Source organism: Myotis myotis, unplaced genomic scaffold (assembly GCF_014108235.1).
Source record: "Myotis myotis isolate mMyoMyo1 unplaced genomic scaffold, mMyoMyo1.p scaffold_m19_p_18, whole genome shotgun sequence".
In the NCBI taxonomy this organism is placed as follows: domain Eukaryota; kingdom Metazoa; phylum Chordata; class Mammalia; order Chiroptera; family Vespertilionidae; genus Myotis; species Myotis myotis.
In genome coordinates, this window is record NW_023416322.1 from 30,748,867 (window position 1) to 30,771,920 (window position 23,054).

At 41.6% G+C, this 23,054-nt stretch overlaps 1 protein-coding gene and 1 long non-coding RNA gene across 6 annotated transcripts in view; one reads left to right on the plus strand and one right to left on the minus strand.

Annotated features, from left to right (window-relative positions):
* Nucleotides 1-5,910: 5,910 nt before the first annotated feature.
* LOC118672893 lies at nt 5,911-9,428 on the minus strand. Of its 2 annotated transcripts, none has more exons than XR_004973241.1 (3): nt 9,223-9,428; nt 7,036-8,687; nt 5,911-6,255 (listed from the first exon to the last, which is right to left on the minus strand). It is a non-coding gene; the product is annotated as an uncharacterized LOC118672893 (long non-coding RNA). The 2 variants fall into 2 exon arrangements; XR_004973240.1 differs by having other exon boundaries at nt 9,169-9,427.
* The window catches only part of SNX27 (sorting nexin 27), a 52,671-nt gene continuing 38,087 nt past the window's right edge, over nt 8,471-23,054 (plus strand). For 2 of the 4 annotated variants that reach the window (XM_036342920.1, XM_036342921.1), the window contains exon 1: nt 8,471-8,800. In XM_036342920.1, coding sequence (XP_036198813.1) covers nt 8,496-8,800 — 305 coding nt within the window. In that variant the 5' untranslated portion in view covers nt 8,471-8,495. The remainder of the gene's footprint in view (nt 8,801-23,054) is intronic. The other 2 variants (XM_036342923.1, XM_036342922.1) reach the window with 2 other exon arrangements.

A 23,054-nucleotide genomic window follows, 5' to 3' on the forward strand; every position in this document is an offset into this window, starting at 1 on the left:
ACCTTTGATTTCAAGTTTACGTGATAGAACTCAGCTCTGGGCACCAGACATGGGGTGGGGGTGAGGACTTTGGTCAATCCAGGTGGAATTACCTGGCCAGCCATGCAGGGGTGCGGGGACTGGATACAGAGTTGTCGCTTCTCTGCACAGCTCCTCACAGCTTCGCCTCATTTGCGAACATCTGCGAGATCAGTAAATATTAGTACATATGTGTTGGCAGTAAATAGATTCTGCAAGAGCTGCCAACACCCACTGGTGCTCGTGCTTGTCTCTGGATCCGAGTCTCTCTCTGCCTCCTTGTCCCCAAGGCTCTTGGTATGGACGTGGGGAGAGCCAGCTATAGAAGGAGGACTAGGAAACGAAGGACGACAGCTGCAGGTAACCTCCAAGGGGACAGTCCGTGGGGTGGCAGCTGATTCTATTCTGCTCAGGGGGTTTCCTTGCAGGGCATTTTTGGGGGCAGAAAGTCTTGCTCTGCGATTCAGTGAAAACAGTCATGGTTTAAGGAGAAAGGGAGAAATGGAATATGACAGGGAAAGAAGTGATCGATGAGGCTGGGAAAGGGTTACCACCCACTAATTAAAACAGACAAAAGTCCAACATTACAGTTAGTAGCGAGAACCATGAATTTATATTGTACGTTGTCAAGCTTAGAACAATTCCTTTTCTCTATATCTTAAATAGCTTCAGTTTTATTAAAAAAATTTTTTTGGGGTGATAAAATGTACATATAACACAGTGGTTCTCAACCTTCCTAATGCCGTGACCCTTTAATACAGTTCCTCATGTTGTGATGACCCCCAATTTCATTGTTACAAATTGAACATAATTAAAGCATAGTGATTAATCACAAAAACAATATGTAATTATATATGTGTTTTCCAATGGTCTTAGGCGACCCCTGTGAAAGGGTCATTCGACCCCCAAAGGGGTCACGACCCACAGGTTGAGAACCGCTGATATAACATAAAGCCATTTTAACCAGTTTTAATTGTATAATTCTGTGGCATTATGTACATTCATATTGTTGTGTGACCATCACCACCAACCATCTCCATAACTTTTTCATCTTCTCCAACTGAAACTCCACACCCATTAAACAACAACTACCCATTTCCTCCTCTCCCCAGCTCCTGGCAACCACCATTCTACTTTCGGTATGAATTTGACTACTCTAGGAATCTCATATAAGAATAATCATACAATATTTGTCCTCCGGTGACTGGCTGATTTCACTTAACATAATGTCTCTTCAAGGTTCATCTATGTTGTAGCATTGCCTCACTGTTGTTTAATGAAACTATTTTCATAAGTGTGCCCTGCAGAAATATTATTTCTTGAAGTATCTCCATAGATAGATGAAGTAGGTGTCACCATCTCTAGGTTGCAGCTGGAGAAACCAAGTTGAAGAGAAGGTAAGTGCATCAGATACAATTGGCTGCTTAATCCAAATTTATCCTCCTCGTACTCCCTTCCTCCCATCCTCTTTCTTTTGGCAGAGCCCGTTCTGTTCTTGATTCACTGGCCAGCTATGCACACAGGCAAGTGGCTACTCTTCGCCCCAGGATATACCTCGATTAGTTTGAATCAACCGTAGTCATTTCAGTTCCTTTGCCAATGACTGGTGTAGAAGATCAGCAGGTGATAAACTTTTGGCCCACGAGGCATGAAAGCTGACGCAAGGCTTCCAAAGAGGGTTTCTTTACTTTTACAAATAGACGCAAGAAGCAGCTTGCTATTTGCTGTTTTTCAATGTGGTGGCCATGTGTGTAGGTGATGCCTGGCGCTCAGCAGCCACTTTGCCACCATGAGAGGAATTAGCCAAACAATACACTGAAGATGGCAAAGGAGAGAGATGGAAGGAATCTGGATCCTTTATGATAGGAATGAACAGATGAATTAACCAACTCTGGAATACCCACTGTGAATCTTGCTATTTCTGTGAGATCATAAATTTCCTTATTGTTTATTTATTTTTAAAAAATATATATTTTTATTGACTTCAGAGAGGGAAGGCAGGAAGGAGGGAGGGAGAGAGAGAGAGAGAGAGAGAGAGAGAGAGAAACATCAAAGATGAGAATTATTGATTGGCTGCCTCCTGCATGCCCCCTAATGGGGATTGAGCCCACAACCCAGGCATGTGCCCTTGACTGGAATTGAGCTGGAACCCTTCAGTCCGAAGGCCGATGCTCTATCCACTAAACCAAACCAGCCAGGGCAAATTTCCTTATTGTTTAAAACACTTTTGAGTTTTCTGTACTTGCAGCCAAAAGCACATTAAGAATTAAAACTAAACAGGAACTAATGCAGAGGGCCCAAGTCTCACACCTTTTCCCACTGGATAATGCTAACAATGCAGAAGACATTACTTTGTTATGAGATCACCCAAACCACAGCATTATTTCTCAACTGCTGACTCTTGGAGTTGATTTCTAGGACAAGAAAACGGAGGTTGATTTTGACAAAAAGGAGGGAGGCCTGGAGAAAATGAAGAGACATAGCTCACAGAGGGACAATTGCCTAGGGAGTCACCAATGGAAGGGTGGTGAACACTGTCGGTTGGGAATGGCCCTCTGAAACATGACAGTCAGGTGTGGTGAAAGGGAATGACAGAAAGAAAGTCAGCCAGTGTAGCTGTAAGAGCTTTCTCCCCAACGGGAAACCCAGCCAACCTCAGAGAAGTTGTGTGTCGTCAAGTAGAAGACAAGGGCATGACATGGTGACCAGAAAAAGGGCTTTGAGATTCTACAACTGCAGAAGGCTGATAGAGAACTAACATAATTATAATCGCACACTAAGCAGATACGAAAGAATTCCCTGTTTTTGCTTAAGCTAGTTTATGTCACTTGCAACTAAAGGAATCTTGACTAATAAATCCTCTCTAGTCTCTAGGGACTATCCACTCTTGCAAATCAGTTACTCAATTTACTAAAAGAGTAATTTTTCATGTGGTCTTCATGGGAGAAGTGCAAAAAGGTAATGAAGAGGAAAGAGGAGTCAGAATTAGGGCAACAGCCTAAAAAAGGCGCCCCCCCCCCTGTTTTTTTGTTTTCTTCAATCCCCAAATCCGCAGGCAAGGGCATGCCTTATTGCCTCACACAAGCCGTTTAATTGTTCTTAGAGGATGGAGTTCAGGCAAATGATCTGCGGAGTGACCTTTGACAAGTCATTGTTCCTCCCTGGGTTCTATTTCTTTTCTTGCAGGGTGTGTGGAGGGGGCCATTTCTTTATCAGCACAATGAGGGCATAGGGTTGGATGTGATATTTATTTAATAAATGATTAATAAAAGCTGTGTGCTTAACATTCTGTTAGGTGTTTTCCCACATATCACTCATTTGATCCCTACCGTGTCCCTACGCAGCAGGTGATATTAGCCACTTTATGGTCCTTTTCTGCACTAACATTCTATTGACACTTGTTGAGCTCCTTCTCTTGTGCCTGCAATACACTCCGAGGGCACAAGTCACATGTGGCAAATTCCTTGTTTTCAAGGGGCTTATGATCAGATTGCAACAGTAAAACTATTCGACCGTTATGGTCTGAATGGCACTGACCATAAATGCAAGAGGAGTTACATTCGTTATCTACTGCTATGTAACGAACTACTACAAATTTATTAGCTTAAAACAACACACATTGATTTGCTCACAGTGTCTGTGAGTCAGGAGTCTGGGCTCAGTTTAGCTGGGCCGTCTGCAGGTTCTCAACACCATCCCGCAACAAGGTGTTGACTGGGCTGTGTTCCTTAGTGCAACCCAGTATCCTCCTCCAAGCTCATGTCGTTTTGGGCAGAATTTCTTGCAGGTATAGGACTGAGGGTCTAACTTTCTTGCTGTCAGGTGGGGGCAAATCTCAGTTCCCGGAGGCTCCTACAGTTCCCTACCGCGGGCCTCCTCTGTAGACGGTTCACGGCAATGCAGTTTTCTTCCTCAAGGTCAACTGGGGACTCTCTTGCTCCAGTCTCCTAAGGACTGTAAGGCAATGCAACTGTAATCATGTGAGTGACACATCATCACCTTTGCCATATCCTATTGCCAAGAAGCAAGTCACAGGTCTTGCCCAAACTCAAGGGGAGGGGATGTCACATGACTTGCCTGGGGGGTGAAGGGCGTTACAGGAAGGTGTGTATTTGCCGAAGGAATTTAGAAAAGAGAAATGTCAGAGTAAACTGGAATCCTCAGGGGAGGCTTTATAGAGAGACTTTTTAAGCTGGAGCTTGAAGAATGAGTAGAATTTAGACCAGCCAAGGGTGAACAAGAAGAGGCATGACAAGAACCAAAGGACATATGAGCAGGTGGGACTCTCACCTAAATATTTCCTACACAAAAAGCTAATTGAAACCTACTGACTTCTTACATCACAATGGGTAGGAGAAACTTTTTTTTTTTTTTTAACTAAAAGGAAGCTGTATTGTGAAGAGAGTCCTGGCCTTGATATCAGAAGATTTGGGTCCAAGGTTTAGCTCTGCTATGAACTGGCAGTGTGCTTGGGGCCTGCTGGTTATCTGAGCCTCGCTTCTTATGAACGCTCCTACTTCCGTGTCATTGTGAGGACGAAACAAGCTCTTGGATGGGAAGTACTCTGCATGCTGTCCAGGTCCTATTTCCAAAAGCAGCTTTATCACCTTCCAAGACCCCACCCCCAACTCTCTCTGGGTCTCCAGCTCTCTGCCTCCTCTCTTTCACCTGGTCCTCTTCCTCATAAAGTCTCCTTAATGAGGGAAGAGGCACATTCTCTGGGTTCTGGCCTTGGCACTCATCTCATTTCACCACAGGCTCTGCCTTGGGACTCTTATTCCCCACCACCTATAACCCAGAGCCCATGGCTCTCAAATCTATGCTCTGGCCCAGAGCCCTTTCCATTCTGTGTCCAACCAATTGCTGAGCAATTTCTCTTGGGTCTCCTGCAGGCCTCAAATCCAACATACCCCAAACTGAACTCATTATCTTCCCAGCAAACCTCTTCCTCTTCCTTTCCATGCCCGGTCTTGGGGAAATCGCACCAAGTCGGGAATTTTATGACATTCTTTCCTCCCCACCTTCATGCCTGAGATCTAAGTGGCTAAGTCCTTCCTCTCCATCACCACTGCCCCAGTTTGAATTTCATCAGTTCTCAGCTGAATCAGTGCGACTTCTTCTTAACGGATCTACCTCATTTTGTTCTTCAAACTTACTGCAGCACAAATTAGATAATACTGCTGCTCTGCTTAAAAGCATTCAGGGGCGCCTAAATACTTAGGGATGAAATTCAAACTCCTAGGCATGACACTCAACACGGAAGCCCTCCCAGATCTGATTCTTGCCCACCTCTTCCCACCCAAGATGCTCCAGTCCTACTCAACTGCTTCCTGTTACCACACTACACCACATTCGTCCAAATCTCTGTGTGAATACACCATTCCCCTCGTCAGAAATGCCTTCCACCACGATCCTTCTCTGCCTTCCTCACTCTTCCCATCCATGATCACTCAGCTTCGCTGCTTCACTTTGCAGGCCCCTGCTCTTGTGCACCCCTAGCTCAGCTCTCATTATTCAGGAGTGCCAAGGTCTCCATTATAGTTGTCCTTTTTTTCTGCTGTCTTGCTGGACTGTGAGTTCTCAGGACCAGTAATGATGGCTTATTTTATTTTCTGATGCTGATGCTCCGATCACCTTTTCCTCCAATCTGATCCTTTCTAAGTATTTTTTTTATATTTTTTGAACAGGCAACACATTCATCTGTCCAAAAATTCAGAAATTACAGAAAGGAAAAGTCTCCCTCCTACGCCTGGCCCCATCTCTGCTGTCCGGTTCTCCTCCCCAGAGGCCAAGTTGTCAGTTTCGTGTGAATACTTCCAGAGATACAAACATATCTATGGTCCCCCTTTCATACCAAGATGGTATATGTCCCCCTGATCGTGCTGCACCTCTTTTCCACTTACTTATGTACAGTATCCTTGTGGCCATGCCATTTCAGTACATAAACAACTTCCTTAGTCTTTATTTAGTTACTCAGTTTTTTATTGTGGGTGTATCATAATTCAATCAATGAACGTTAGGTTATTTCCAATCTTCTGTGAACGCAAACAATACTGCAACTACTAACGTCACAAAATGTCATTTCACACATGTTCAAGTGTGAGAGTAGAATGAACTCCTAGAAGTGGAATCCCTAGATCAAGGAGTACATGCCTTCACATATTGCCATATTGCCCTTCATGGAGTTAGTAGATATCATCGTATTGATCTTTGTATTCCTAGTCACGATCACAGAGCCTAGAACAGAGTAGGCATTCAGTACTTTTTTGTCAAATAAACAAATGGAAAAAAATTAGTTCTTTTAGTGGAAGCTCCCTTTTTCTTTTTCTGATGCTGTGCGTTAGTGGAGATGTTTCTTCCCATCCAGCACTCAGGTCAAACTGAATGATACTACATGATCAACCCAAATGCCATTATTATTTAAATTCTTGTTTCAACTTTTATTAATGTCCATATTGTGTAACTAATCAAGACCCTTCTTAATTAGCTTGGTTATAAGGTCACAATTTTTATGTTCTAATATAACAAATTTGAATCCTCATATTTTGTGAGATATCTTTAATTATTTTTACTGGATTTTTATTTTTCTTCCTCTGAGCAATTCCTGGAAACCCTTACATAATTCATAAATTATTTCAGGGGGCTGCTTGTGGCTTTTATCAGTCATCAGGCCTCTGTAAGTTAACTTCGACTGTCTTTTAACTATGTATCCCTGTTGCTGCTCCTGCATCCATTGCTTATTAGCTGTGTCACCTCTCTATTCCTGGCTATTCATCTATAAAATAGGGACATTATTGGTTTGTGAGGATTAACTGAGATTATAGATAATCTTAGCATAGTGTTTGGCACATAGTAATGTTGAGAGAGACGGCCCTTGGTGGGTTTTTAATGCTTCTACTCATCTTCCTGGGAATGCCAAGAATGCAAGGCTCCTCTTTGCTAGGGCTGTGTTTATAGTGAGTGACTCTGAGGGATGAAATAATGTCTTCCTCCAGGACAAGGAACAGGTTTACTTACTGCTTCCGATAAAATGGTGGGCTCCCCATGCCCAGTGTTCCTCAGCCATGATGTAAATCCACCAAGAGCAAAGCTTTCATCCGAGCCCGTGAGACTTGGGGGACAAGAGGAATTGACACAAACATGCTGAAGCTCGTGTTGCTTCTTGTTTTGAGTCCTTTGTCTCTTACCCAAGAATCTTGTGTCTTTTATCAACATCCATGAAACAGTAACAGACTAACCTGTTAGCCTTCCAATAGGTAAAATCAAATACCAGACTTGAGAATTAAATGCTTAAGATATTTACATTATTTTTGCTCTTGCTCTTCTAACTTGCTTTTCCTAGGCATTCTGCACAATATCTGTAAGTTTGTGTTTGGGAAGGTAGCCAAAATACATCAATTGCTGCCATTTGCAAATAATTCTACTGTACTGTTGGGGGAAACAAAATGAATTAGAAATAAAGGTGACTTTGAAATCATTGCTCGATTGAAATTACTTAGCCACACTACTATTCAGTTTTAAATCAGTAAGGCCATAGTTTCCCCTCTCCCTCTATATATTTCTGTATAGTTGGGGGTCCTATCTTTAAAAAAATATGTTTTTATTAATTGTTAGAGAGGAAGGAAGAGGGAGAGGAGAGAGAAACGTGGATGAGAGAGAAACATCAATCTCAGTTGGCTGTCTCCTGCATGCCCCTGCTGGGGATGGAGCCTGCACACAGGGCATGTGGCATGACCTGAATCCAACTCACCACCTCTGGGCGCATGGGCCCACGCTCCACCACTGAGCCACACAGGCTGGACTGGGGCCTACTATTTATGTAGTTGCAATACAGGAAAAGTTGCACAAATATAACTGGGCCTTAGTTCCTGTTACTTAATAGCTGGATGACTTTGAGCACTCTAAGGTTCAGTTTTCTAATATGTGAAATACACAAACTAATTCACGATCCAGTAGTCTCAAGAAGTTGGCGCCATGGAATAAAATGTGACCACCTGTGCAAATGAGTTGTTATAACTTAAGACTGTATTGAGTTACAAACGTTAACTCGCCCTAATATCATTGGCTTAGAGCCTATGAAATAAGAAGAAGAAGAAAAAAAAGACATCAACAGTTGAATCAGTCTGCCACACACTCGCTATCCAACAGATGAAACGCCTAAGAGCATAAAAGGAAAACTACAACTCCCAGCAGGCCTTGCTCCCGACTGCGTCATATAACCTCAACTCCCGCAGGGCCCAGCACCCTCTCAGTCCCCACAGCCCATAAACTACATCTCCCAGGAGGCTCCACAGTGCACGACGTCCTTCTTCCCTCGCCTCGTGTCGTCCCTCACCCCGGCCTGCAGCTCGGGGCCCACGGGGGTCCCGCGGTCGGCAGCGAGCGCGCGAGGGGTCGCGCGGCTGCGGAGCGGCGCGAGCGCGCGCGGGAGGGAGTGGAGGCGTCGGGGGCGGGGATACGGCTCGCTGGCTCGCAAGATGGCGGACGAGGACGGGGAAGGGATTCACCCCGCAGCCCCTCACCGGAACGGAGGCGGCGGCGGCGGTGGGGGTTCAGGGCTCCACTGCGCCGGGAACGGCGGAGGCAGCGGCCCGCGGGTCGTGCGCATCGTCAAGTCCGAGTCCGGCTACGGCTTCAACGTGCGGGGCCAAGTGAGCGAGGGCGGGCAGCTGCGGAGCATCAACGGGGAGCTGTACGCGCCGCTGCAGCATGTGAGCGCCGTGCTGCCCGGGGGGGCGGCCGATCGCGCCGGGGTGCGCAAGGGGGACCGCATTCTGGAGGTGTGAGTATCCGGGCTGCCCGCCGCCCCACCCCGCCCCAGACCCTCCGCTAGACCACGCATCTCCCCTCGACCCCTGTCACCCTCGGGCCGAACCTCCACCCTCCCCTGACCCGCCCCCGGGACCCCGGGCCTCGCACCTCCCCGGGGTTGGTTCCCAACCACACCCCTGCTTTTCGCGACCCCCCCCCCCACCACCACCACCTGGCTCCCTTCGGTCTTCAGTCACAGCCCCTGCGCCCTGCCCGCTGTTACCCCCGCCCCCATTCCTTCGGCTTCGTGTCTGCCCCTCTGCCTTCCCCGGGGGCACGCTGCTCGCTGCTCCTCGCCGCCCCGCGCTGTGCTCGTAACGAACCCCTCTGGCTGCTCACCGGCCGCAGCTCCTCCTCTGACCCCGCCGCTGTGTGTGCTCCCCAAGTTCTCACCCGCGGCATCAGAGTTTGTTGCTCTCCACACTCCCGGCAGCCCCGGAGGAGCGCCGTCCCCGCTGCCCTCCGGCCCAAGTGGGGAGAACCTCCGTCTTCTCCTACTTTTCCTCCGGAATCCTCCTCGCTCCGCCCCCGACTCCTTTTTCTTTCCTTAGTCCCCTCTCCTTAGGGCTAAGCACCCCTTCCTACCTATGTTCCTGTCCTGCGGTGTGGCCCCTGCTCCCTTCCTCTTTGTATTCATTCTCCTAGAAGACCTTCTGTTCTGACGCTTGCGTGCGGGTTTGGTTTGGTTTGGTTTGGTGGTGGTGATGGTGGGGTCTTGGACCTGTAGTTTCTCTGCACGGTGGTCTCAGTACATACACCAGGATATTGAATCTGGTGTCGTCTCCACCACCACCACCTCCCTCTGAGGGCATCCCTCTTCGGCCCCCTGTGTTCAGTCCTGTCCCAAACTCAACCTTGTGTTTTAGTCGACGATTATAACCCCCTTTTGGGTCTTTGACCTCCCCGCTTTTGCAGGGCAGGCTGTTTCCACGCGCTCTCCTACTCTGTCTTCCTGTGATCCCACGCCTGACTTTATCCTCATCTTTCTCGCCCCCAGGTTGCTTTCCCTCCCTGCCCCTTTTTATTTAGGCCCCTTCTGCTGCTGCAACCCATCCTCTTTCCTGCTGCAGTCCCGTGCCCCCCCCCCCCCCCCCCCATTTTCCATCCTTCCTTGCCCATTGCATCCTCAATGCTCCAGCAGGATGCTGCCTTCTCTCTGATTTCTGTGCAGACCTCCTCCCCTACTCTGACCCAGGAGCTACACTTGTGTGTTTTTGTACGTTGCATTAAAATTTATGTAGTGGTTGCTGGTTGACGGGCAGGTGGTGTTTGCTCTCATTATCTCCATTCTCAGCAGTCTTCAGCGCTGTATCTTTTTTCTTCTTACGGAATCTATCTTGTATGTTCTTCTCTTCACCCTTCTGCCTTCTCCCTCAGTGCTTGGATTTGCTCTCATGAAGTTGTCCTCATTTTTTATAGATGTAATTATAATTTCCACAGCCTTGAGGCTTTCTTTCCTCTAGTAAAACAGTAGGTTTGCTCAAGGTTTCAGAGCCGATAGGATCTTGAAGGTATGGCGCAGAGAGAGCCCATCCTTTCTTATTCACCTTATGCCCCCTGCCCTTGTCTTTGACGTTTTTATTCTGGTATCCACTCATTCTGTTTCCTCTTACTTCCCATCTCAAGAAAGAGGAGCTCACCAAAGCAGGTGGTTGGAGCTCTTACGATAACTGTTCTCTGACCTTCCTGTAGATAGGTGCTTTTTTCTCTGTTAATGTCCTACATACTAGTTTCTAGTATTCCCTGGCAATATATCCTTAATTTTTTTGAGAGTAAGGGCATTCAGATATAGAATGCAGTAGTGACCTTTTGCTTTGTACTGGGGCACCTGATTTGTTTCTTTCTAAATAACTCAAAGTCTCTGGCTGATGTTTCCTTCCAATAGAAGCTTTTGGAATTATCATTTCCCTTTCCCTTTGTAAGTTAACTTTGGATCCAGCTGTTTGTTTTTACATTTACAACTAAAATGTTTATTTAAAATTGTAATATCTTAACGTTCTAAATCATTTACTCATTATTGGAGCTAAAGGAACTAAACAAATAGTTTTGTAGAAGGCTACAGCTAACAAGATCGATCATTTCATTCATATGTATGCATACTAACATAGTTGCTGGCCTCGTGCCTTTATTGTGGCTTTTGTAGCAGAGTCCAGATATAAACTAGATATACCATAAAGGAGACCTCAAGAGGGTCCTTTAGGACAGGTCTTGCTTTGGACCCAAGTTCTAGTCTAGGTCTGTTCCTCTTCCGAGGAAAAAACAACACGTTTTGGCATATTCTTGGTGGTGAGTAGAGAACTTTGTCTTTCATTGGGCAAAAGAACACTCTGCTTCTAGAGAACCTTTCTCTGGAAGAGTGTGATGATTAGACATCTTCCTGACATTAGTTTTTCACTTTCCTAATTGTATTTTGATTTCCAAATTCTTTGAAGCTTCTCTGCTGTTATAGTGGAAATAGTGATCATTGCAACACAGAAGTGAGCTGGTTGTTAAATTCTCTGAAACCTCAACTACTGTGGACCCTGAACATCATGGGTTTGAACTGCATGGGTCCATTTATATGCAATAAATACCTGTACTGTTTCATTCCGCAGTTGGGATCATGCATTGATCTACACCATTTTATAGAGGGGCTTGAGCATCCTCAGATTTTAATATCTACAGGGGGTTCCTGGAACCAGGCCCCCAAGGATGTTGAGGGAAAACTTTTTGGGAAGTCGGAAGTTTTATGTGGATTTTTGACTGGGTGGAGGTCATTTCCCTAACCCCCACCTTCAGGGGTCAAATGCATACAGTTTCTTTCCGTCCCTTTTTCCAAAATCTGCATCTTTTCCTTAGGTTTTCAAGTGAGAGGAGGAAATCAGTGAGCAAACAGACATGATTCTTGAGGGGTATCTGTGACTGCCACTTGTTTTGATCTTGGTTGGGTTGATACTAATCTTCCTAAAGCATTCTTTAGGCAACATGCCTTAGAGCTTTTTTTCTCGGTCTCTCACCAAGTTCCTTAAGTAACCTCTCTTGTCTCAGGAAAGCTCTCTAAGTTAAGTGCCAGTGGGGGTCAAGGTTAGGCATAGGTAGATTAACTACATGTAGATGTAAATTGTATGAAGTCATAGATGAATGTATGGACTTTGATAATTGCCTTTTAACCAAGACTTTCCCGTATTTTAGATGCTTTACTCCTGTGCACAATAATTTTATTCCAATTTTCATTTATTGCAGTTGTATGGACAACTAACTCTTAGAGGTGTGAAAGAGAGTAACTTTGAGATTTATGGGAATACAAGCTTGAACAAAAGGAAGAGAATCAATTTCTTTTATTTTAAAGTCTTACCAAAGCCCTGTCCTCATTGAATCTTGGAATAGTTGTTAAACTAAATTCACTATAGTTCAGTTTGTCCTTTTTCCCTTTAAAACTGACTGGATTCTGACTGGTTTGGGAAAGAGCCATGCTGCAGGGCTTGGTACTAGAGTAAGAACAAGCCCTCTGGCTCTAAATTTTACTGTAGATGGAATGTTTTCTTGACTAGCAATGTTCGTTTCCACCTTGTAATTTTCCCCAGTGTAACATATATTGAGTGTCTCTCCTTTGATGTGTATACACCTGGAGGCTAATGACTGAAGGATGCTTTCAACAGATAGAACCAAAATAAATATATCTTTGCACTAATTATATAGCATGTGAAGTAACATTTAACAAATAAGTTCCAAGGGCTCTTGATTGATTTCTTGAGAGATACCCTTAGAAGGGTTTAAGTGTGCAGTGGATATGGATATGCATTGTCTATATTTTTTTAGGGATTAGGTTTATCTGTTGACTAGTTTGTTTTGTCTCTTTGGTATTTGGGTAGTGGGGTCTTTAATAAGCATGGACTCCTAAGGTTGGCTTGCAACCATTCACAATTATATTTATGCTAGGCAAAGAGTATATGCCTTCCTCCTAGATAGCTGTAGGATAATATACCATCAACTTTTCCTTGTTAAAGTTAAACCATAAGAAAAATTAGAAGCCATACATATTGAAATAAATTTGTTTATTGAGATTTTTTGAAAATTAAATTTATTAGGGTGATACTGAGTAATAACATTATGTAAGTTTTAGATGTACAATTTTATAATACACTAGAGGCCTGGTGCATGAAATTTGTGCACTGGAGGAGGGAGTTCCTCAGCCCGGCCTGCACCCTCTCGCAGTCTGGAACCTCTCGCTCCTTACCGCCCGCCTGCAGCGGAGGTGGGAGAGGCTCCCGCTACCACTGCTGTGCTCACCAGCTGTGAGCCCAGCTTCTGGCTGAGCAGCACTCCCTCTGTGGGAGCGCATGACCACCAGGGGGCAGCTCCTGCATTGAGCGTCTGCCCCCTGGTGGTCAGTGCGCATCATAGCAACTATTTGTTCTGCCGTTTGGTCAATTTGCATATTAGGGTTTTATTATATAGGATCATCTGTATATTGCATTGTGTGCTTACCACCCAAAGTCTAACCTCCTCCCGTCACCATGTATTTGACTATTGAGAGTTAATTTTAATAACTTACAAATATCTTATGGACATTCCTTTCTTTTGTTTTCTTCCTTTATGTGGAAGTTTGAAAATGATTGAACAAAAAGAGGTTAGTGCCACAAGAAGTATTTTTACGAGTTAAGTGTGAGTCATGTAACATTGACTGCTAAGTACCTCTCAAGAGCTTTCTCAGTGTAGCTGAATTCTATTTGGCTCAGATTTCCCAGGTATTTTTTGAAAATGGTTTAAAATTATGGCTTTTGATCAAGGAATTATTATGGCAGTGATTTTCAAGCTTTAGTGAGCATAAGAATGACTGGGTGTGCTTGTCCAAGGTAGAGTCTCAGGCTCAGTCGTTAGGGGTTATGATTCAGTAGGTTTTGCATGGGGCCTCAAAATCTTTATACTTCCTTGCCAGGTGTGGGGAACATAACCCACACCCAACTCTACTTGGAGTAACACTGCAGGCTTAAATTGTCAGTTCATTTTATCTTTATGGTTATATTGAGAGTCATGAGCTAAGACTGTGAAACAAACTGGTTTTTTTTAGGCTCCTGAATTCCAGTTCTTAGGAAAATGAGTTCAGAAGGTAGTGGACTATTATATCTGATCATCTATACTTTATTGAGTATTGCTAAGCTGTTGTAATAAAGATTGTGATTAAAAGGTAGAATAATCATCGTACCACTTTGCTACTTGAAGTGTGTGTTACAGTTTGCAGTGTTTTTACATTTGATCTTTACAACAGCCTTGTGAGACAGGGAAAATACAAGCTCCTTGAGGGCAGGGACTACATCCATATGCCCCTCCCCTCCCCCCGCGCCAAATGTCTAGTGACACATACAAGGTATTACTCAGTATATACTTGCTGAATGAATGTATTAGTATTATCACTGTTTCATAAGAGAGGAGACTGGGTGTTGCACGAATGAGTGTTTAGAATTACTAGTAAACCTGGGTCTTTGGGTTCTAAATTCAGTGTATTTTCTCTCTCCCAGTATGTCCTCAGGTGAGGATTAAAAAATACATAAGCAAACAAACAAACAAAGTAAAATTGCTGTTCATAGACAATTGTGCTTGAGGTTAGATAAAAAAGGGCTTTGAATGTAGTGCTCCTAAGTTTGGGTTTTATTCTGTTTTTGAGATCAGAATATAGTTGTATGTGTATTAATGCCCAGGACTCCCTGTGAAAAATGTAATTTTCATTTAATTATTTACCCAAAGAGTTTGAATAACTTTTCCAAGGTCAAAGAGGAAAATTACTGTTAGAATTAGAAGAATTTCAGAGCATCTAGTCTCTTGGGCTGTCTTGTACTATATAAAGAAGAGAACGGAGGACTACACCCAGCGCTAGGAACAGCTGGTGAGGAGCTGGTTGCCTTTAATTTGTGTATGTATTTTACTTCACAATCCAATCCAGCTTCTCAAGTATCTGTTTCTCTTTCTCTTATGTTTTAAATGGCTGAACTTACTATTGTGTTTACGGTTGGTGAGTTTGATCCTTATGTGCTGCAGCCCCCTTGAAGAAAAACCTTTATTGTGTTTATGTATTAGCCTTAATATTTTTTCATTCATCCAGGGAAAATCTTTAATGAGTGCTTACTGCATGACAAACACAGGATTCGATACTGGGGGTCGAAAGCTGAATGATATGTAGTCCTCCCCCTTAGGAAATTTATGGTTGGGTGGGGAATCCAGCAGATTAACTGACAATTTCAATACTGGAGTAAACCCAGGGGGTGTTTGTTAACGAAGATGGCACCCAGCCCCCCCCTCCCCATTGGATGAACAAACTTAGAGCAATTCCTCCAAATCCCCATAAATACTTCTTTGCCCTTAGTTATCTAAACTAGGAAATGCAAGTGCCCAAGGACTACGTGCATCTTAACAGGAATCTTCCAGACACAAAATGTACTAAAATTAGGAGGACTGTATAGTTTATTGACACTTTTGAAAATGAAATGGGCCCATTAATTATGCCAGGACAACAGATGTAAATTAGGTGTGTCCTGGCAACCTGGAACACAGGTTTATAGCAAGACTGGAATTTTGTATTCTATCAGGAGGGAAATGAACAAGTTTTTGTTCTTGGTGACCAGTGGTTACATTGGCCGTACAGATAATTATCAGATAACCAATGAACTTTTGTTCTGAATAGCTTCATTATAATTTCATATTTATTTTTAAAATATCTTAAAGTCTTAAGGCTTATTTTACTTTTCCTATTTTACTATTTGTCCCCGAATGACAAATATGATTCCTTTATTTAGAAATGAGTTTCCTATGTAGATTATATTCGTAAACTGATTGCCTTGGAATTAGAAGGTTTGAGGAATCTAGTACTCCTCCTTCCCAAGTAATAAACCCTTGTTACTTCTGATTGGAGGTATTAAGGTTGAAAGAGAGATGATTCTTATTTGTATTTTTCTGCCTTGGGCAGCATTTTTTATCATTAGAACACCCAGCCAAGGGTAAAAAGTTCAAGGAATGGTAAGCAGCTTATTTGACAGGTTACTTATTCCTTTTTTCCTCTTCGGGAAGACTAGATGCTGATTGACACAGTTCGAAGTGTCTCATCCCTGCCAGGGCCGTACTTTATTGTCATGAATACTCTCTTTTGCTCAGTGTTAAACTTCTGGATGTAGGTGTTTAAATATTGGTATACATATTGATTTTGCTTTTGACACTTAAAAGAACCAAAGGATTTGTGAACTAGGGCTGGAAAGCATTTAATTTGGTTTCCATACAGTTAACATTTGTTGTTTCCCTTCACTTGCTAAAGATGAGGCTTAGAATAAGGTAGGTTTTTTTTTGTTTGTTTGTTTGTTTTTGGCTATAGTTTGAGTCAAGACACTACTTTTTATATTCTCTTTTCCTAGTAAAGAATAGTCTATCAGAGGTATCTTCTATATTTATAAAAGCCTAATGTGCCAAGTGTCCCCTCGGGAGTTCGACCAACCGGGAGTTCGATTGCTTGCTATGATGTGTGCTGACCACCAGGGGGCGGCATGGAATGAATGAAGGCTCCGGTTGGCAGCCACTAGGGACCCTACCCACGCATGAATTTTGTGCACTAGGCCTCTAGTTGAATTAATATGACAGTGGTCTTAGGAAATCAGTAAGAGAACACAAACTCATGGTAATTTTGAGACCTTATAACTATGATATAGTAGTTTTCTGCTTAATTATATTTAGCAGTTGTTCAGGCTAGAAAATGGTTATATTAAATCATAACTGAAGAGAACACAGATTTTTTTTTTTTAATTGGTGGGCAGGGAAAGAAACAGGGATAAGTGGCAATTAGTGAAATTATTTTGTGGATCTAGATTCCTATGTGAAAATAAAATACTATTTAACTGTTTAAAGCTATGGCATTTTTCTGATTTGAATATTTCAGAACTTGGTTTGATTTTCATGGCAGAAATGAAATAGCTCACTCTATCTTGTTTTGAATTATTCACTAAGGAATAGTGAATTTTTTTAAAAAAATATTTTATTGATTTCTTACAAAGAGGAAGGGAGAGGGACAGAGAGTTAGAAACATTGATGAGAGAAACATCGATCAGCTGCCTCCTGCACACCCCCTACTGGGAATGTGCCTGCAACCAAGGTACATGCCCTTGACCGGAATCGAACCTGGGACCCTTCAGTCTGCAGGCTGACACTCTCTCCACTGAGCCAAACCGGTTAGGGCAGGAATAGTGAATTTTGACAACAGAGGTAGATCCACTTTGATATATATATGTATACTAGTATATATATGTATATATATAATTTTTTGAGATTTCATTCTTAACTTTAAAATACATTAAAAAATTTAATAGGCTTTCTTTTTTAGAGTAGTTTTAGGTTCACAGCAAAATTGAGCAGAAGGTACAGAGGTTTCCCACAAACCTCCTGCCCCTCACCCCCACCCACAGGCATTGCCTCCACCATTATAAACATCCCCTTCCAAAGGGGCACATTTGTTATCGTTGATTAACCTTCATTGACACTTAACCTTCATTGACACATCGTTGTCATACAGAGTCTGCAGTTTGTCTTAGGGTTTGCTCTTGGTGTTGTATATTTTGTGGGTTTGCACAAATTTATGATGACATGTATCCACCATTATAGTACACAGAATAGTTTCACTGTCCTAAAAATTCTCAGTTGCTGCTTTAGTCCTCTCTCCCTCCAAGCCCTGGCACCCACTGATCTTTTTATCATTTCCCTAGTTTTGCCTCTTTCAGATTGTCATATAGTTGAAATCATAAATTACGCAGCCTTTGCAGACTGTCTTTTATAACTTGGTAATATACATTTAAGTTTCCTTTATGTATTTTCGTGGCTTGACATTTTATTTCTTTCTAGTGCTGAATAATATTCTATTATCTGGACTTACCACAGTTCATTTATCCAAGGTTCAGCACTTTGAATAAAGCTGCTGTAAACATCTCTGTGTAGGTTTTTGTGTGGATATGTTTTCAGCTTATTTGATTAAATACCAAGGAGCACACTTTCTGGATCATGTGGCAAGAGTGTGTTAATTTTGTAAGAAACTGCCAAACTGTCTTCCCAAGTGGCTATACCATTTTGCTTTCCCACCCGCAATGAATGAGAATTCCTGTTAATCCATATCCTTGTCAGCATTTGGTATTGTCAGTGTTCTGGATTTTGGCCATTCTTAGGGTGTAGTGGTATAAAATTCATTTTTTTAAATTATAAAAATAATATAAATATGTTGGAGAAAATTTGGAGACCAAAGAAAACGGGAAGAAAAAATCACCTGTATTATTATCCATACACAATTACTTATGAAGTTGAAATCGTACTTTTGTATACAACTTAGAGTCTAATTTTTTAAATTAATAGACTTTATTTTCTCGGACTGTTTTAGATTTACAGAAAAATTGAACAGATAGTACAGAGAGTTCCCATATATCTCTTTCCCACTGCCATCATACATAGTTTCTCCTATTACGAACATATTACATGAGTATGGTAGATCTGTTTAAATTAATGAACCAATGTTGATACTTTATTATTAACTAAATCCTTTAGTTTATTAGGATTTCCTTGGTTTTTACCTAATGTCTTTCTGTCCTAGGTTCCCATCCAGGATAACATGACATTTAGTTGTCACATCTCCTTAGGCTCATCTTGGCTGGGACAACTTCTTAGTCTTTCCATGTTTTTTATGACCTTGACACTTTTGAGGAATACTGATTAGGTATATTGTAGGATACCTGATTGTTGGAATTTGTCTGATATTTTTCATGATTGGACTTGGGTTTTTTGTTTGTTTTTTTGAGGAAGATCACAGAGGTACCATTTTCATCAGTTCATATCAAGGGCACACACTGTCATCATTATGACTTATTAACCGTCATCATCTGGCTGAAGTAGTGTTTGGCAGGTTTCTCCACTGTCAAGTTATGTTCCTTTTCCCCTCCCCACTCCTCATACTATACCCTTTGGGTAGGAGTCACCATGTGCAGCCCACACTTAAGGAGTGGGGAGTTATGCTCCCCTCCTTTAAAGTGTAGTATCTATATAATTGTTTTGGAAGTCTACGTAGGAGAAGAATGTCCACTGCCCATATATTCATTTATCAATCATTTATTTGTATCAGTATGGGCTCATGGATATTTAGTTTACACTTTGGGATACATATCTGACGCTGATGCTTTATTTTGTTGCTCCATTTCTAGCTTTTGCCATTTATTGGTAGTCCTTACAGTTGGCTCCGGTGCCCTTTGCCATATCCCCATCAATGTGTGTTTTTGTTTTGTTTTGTTTTTGAGTACTTCCTTACTTTCTGCCACTACAAAATGATCCAGGCTCATCTGTGTATTTCCTGTTCCAGTCCTAGAATCAGCCTTTTCTCCAAAGTGTCCTGTTTCTTTTTATTGGAGAATGGTATTAGAAACCAAGACCTGGGTGCTAGGTGTGGTCATTGCTACTAGGGTATAGTTTCTTTCTGGCCCTCTCAGCTAACAAAGAAATATGTGTGTGTGTGTGTGTGTGTGTGTGTGTGTGTGTGTGTGTGTGTATTTCTATGTGTAACCATCTGTATCTGTATTAAGTTAAATATGGGTTCTTACTGATGTCTGGCTTTACTCCATTAACATATGGATCATTTTGATTCCCTCCCCTTGTAGATCTGTATATTTCCACACTAACAGTGAGAAACTTGGCTTCCCACATCCACCGTCCATTTACTTAATTGTCCAATTCCAGTATACATGTATAGCAATATCAGAATTTTTACCCCTGTGGGAAATAACTTTATCGACAAATACAGCACTTATGTGTAGTCCCTATTGCCTTTAGCCTTATGGGATTCATTAATTTCCAGTTACTTAGGTCTGTGCCTTTCCTCCCACCCCCTTCAGTGAGGTTGTTTGAAATATATTTGAAATATAGTTAGATTCTCTTATTACAGTCTGGGATTCCCCCACCTACTAACTGATTTATTCCCTATTGTTGACTTTTTTAAAAATAAGAACAGAAATTTGGAAACCTAAATAATGATGAATATGTTTGTGCTAATTTTTTTGAGCTCAGGATTATTTCATTGTTCTTGAAGATACTTGAGAGTGGTCTATATACCACTGTAAAATTTTTGCCCTCATGGAGCTCACATTTTGATGATTTCCTTAGGATAAATTTCTCTCTTTTTTAAAAATATTCTATTGATTTTTTACAGAGAGGAAGGGAGAAGGATAGAGAGTTAGAAACATCGATGAGAGAGAAACATCAATCAGCTGCCTCCTGCACATTCCCCACTGGGGATATGCCTGCAACCAAGGCACATGCCCCCAACCGGAATCAAACTTGGGACCCTTCAGTCCGTAGGCTGATGCTCTATCCACTGAGCCAAACCGGTCAGGGCAGGATAAATTTCTTGTAATACCATTTGAGTGGAAAGAATATGAACATTTTTATGACTTTAAGTGCACATTACCAGTAAAATTACTTTCTAAAAGGAAGGATTTGTCTTATCCTGTATTATAAAAGGCTAATATGCAAATTGTCTCTTCGACCAGGAGTTCTACCGGGAGTTTGACCAGGGGGCGGGACTGGCTGGCCAACTACCTGCAGTCCCTCCCCCTGCTGGCCCCACACCCAATCGCCCTCCCCCCCATCAGTGCGGGCTGGCCAGAGCCCACCTGTGCATGAATTCATGCACTGGGCCTCTAGTTTATGTATCGTCATCATCTCATTTTTTATATGTTATAAGTTTACATTAAAAGTAATTTAGATATGTGCTTTTAAAATTGTTGACCAGATTTTTTGTTTATTAGAAAAAGTTGAAATATTTTAGAACCCTTTGGCCAGTTACTTTCTCTAGTTGTATTTCTCTTGTCCTATCAATAAATTAGCTGTTCCAAAATGTAAGGCAAAATGTTGTTTCTGAAACAAAATTCCAAAAATTTTTTTTAATTTTATTTTTCAATTACAGTTTACACTCAGTATTATTTTTTATTAGTTTCAGGTGTACAGCATAGTGGATAGAAGTGTTACCCCTATATTTCCACTACCCACCCAGCATCATACTAGTTATAATATTGACTATATTCTCTATGCTGTCCTTTACATCTTTGTGATTATTTTGTAACTACCAGTTTGTACTTCTTAATCCCTTCACCTTTTTCACCGAGTGGCAACCATTGTCTGTTTACTACATTTAAGACTCTATTGTAGTTTTGTTTGTTCATTTATTTTGTTCTTTAGATTCTACATATAAGTAAAATCATGTGGTATTTGTCTTTTTATGTCTAAGTTATTTCACTTCACATAATACTGTCTAGGTCTATACACACTGTCGCAAATGGTAAGGTTTCCTTTTTTTTAAATGGCTGAGTAATATTCCATTGTATACATGTACCACAACTTTTTTATCCACTCGTCTATGGATGGGCACTTGGGTTGCTTCCATATCTTGGTTATTGTAAATAATGCTGTAGTGAATATATTCTTTCAAATTAGTGTTTTGGGTTTCTTTGGAGATATATATATATATATTTGCTGGCTCATAAGGCAGTTGGTTCTCTTTTAAATTTTTTGAGGAACCTCCCTACTGTTTTCCATGTCAGTCAGACTATTTTCTGTCTCACTTCTTTTGCTCAGTGTGTTTTAAGATTCATTCATGTTGTCGATATTGGTAGTTTGGTCTTTTTATTGCATGACTACGCCACAGTTTGTTTATGCGTTCACCTCTTGATAGACATTTGACTGTTTTCAGTTTTGGACTATTACGACTAAAGCTCCACTGAACATTCAACTACAATTGTTTGTGTGGACATGTTTTCATTTCTCTGGGGTAAATACTTAGGAATGGAATTGTTGGGTCATATAGTAAATGTATGTTTAGCATTATAAGAAACTGCTAGGTTGTTTTGCTTTATGCTCCCATCAGCAATGTAGGAGAATTTCAGTTCTTCCACACCCTTAGCAAAACTTGGCTTTGTCACTCTTTTTTATTTGAACTGTTCTTATGGATATGTAGTCATTGTGCTTTAATCTACAAAATTGAAAAGTACATCTTAATTATTTGCAGTTATAAGAATTCATTGTCATATTTTTTATAGGCTGCCTCTGAGGGACTAATTATCCTGTAATTAATTTCTTGAATGTCACAAAGGGTCAAAATAATATTTGCTTACCACTTAGCATGGCTCCTTCTTATGGTACATATAATGATCGGCTCTGTCATATTCCATCCATGTCTAGTTTCATTATATACAGTTTCCTGTACAAGCACTGTACAAAAACAAATCCTGACTATTTAGAGCTTTTTCCTGTTTCTGGGAGTGTTTATATTAGTTTTGCAATTTCCTCAGCTGGCTAACTTTAGTTGAATAAAAGTCTTATTTAAAGCCACTCGCAGTAGCTAGCTGAAAGCTTTTCTAGTGGGGCCAAATTTTGGTCTTATGTAAAAAATGAAGAGAATGTTGTCCTGCCCAGGTGGCTTGGTTGGTTGGAGCATCATGCCGTACACCAAAAAAAAAAAGAAAGAAAAAAAAAGGTTGCAGGTTCAATCCCCAGTCAGGGTGTGCGTCGGAGGCATCTGATCTCTCTCTCTCGCTCTCGCTCTCTTTCTCTCTCCCTCTCTCCCTTCCTCTCTTTCTAAAATCAATAAAAACATATCCTCAGGTGAGGATAAAGAGAAAAAGAGGAGAATTTTATTAAATTTGCAAGTGTATCTTTATAGTGCTGAAGACACAGAGTAAATTGAGTATCATCTAGTTGCCTAAGGAAATAAAATTTTGTTGGATTGTTGGAGGTTTTTGGTAGCCTTCTCTCCCTCCCCACATTTTATGAAAAATTTCAAACATACAGGAAACTTGAAGGAATTGCACAATGAATATTTGCATACCTACCATCTATTCTACAATGAACATTTTGCTATGTTTGTTTAATCACTTATCTGTTGAAAATTTTTGATAGTATGTTTAAGCTATTGCCTTTCTTTGTGGAAGAAGCATAGATGGGTAGAACTTACTGGCCAGTAGCTACTTTTGTGTGGTGTAGGATTTAGTGGTTCTTTGATGTCATAGGAAGGTGATGATCTTGTGATCCCATTATCATTGGTTGACAGCTCAATGATTTATTTTCAAATGAATTTCAACTAGATTATGTTGCAAAGACAGAAGAAAAGCAAGGGAAATTAGTGGGTTGTATTATTAGGAGGCCAAAATACTACCAACTTGCTTGCACAACCGATACAAATGCTATCA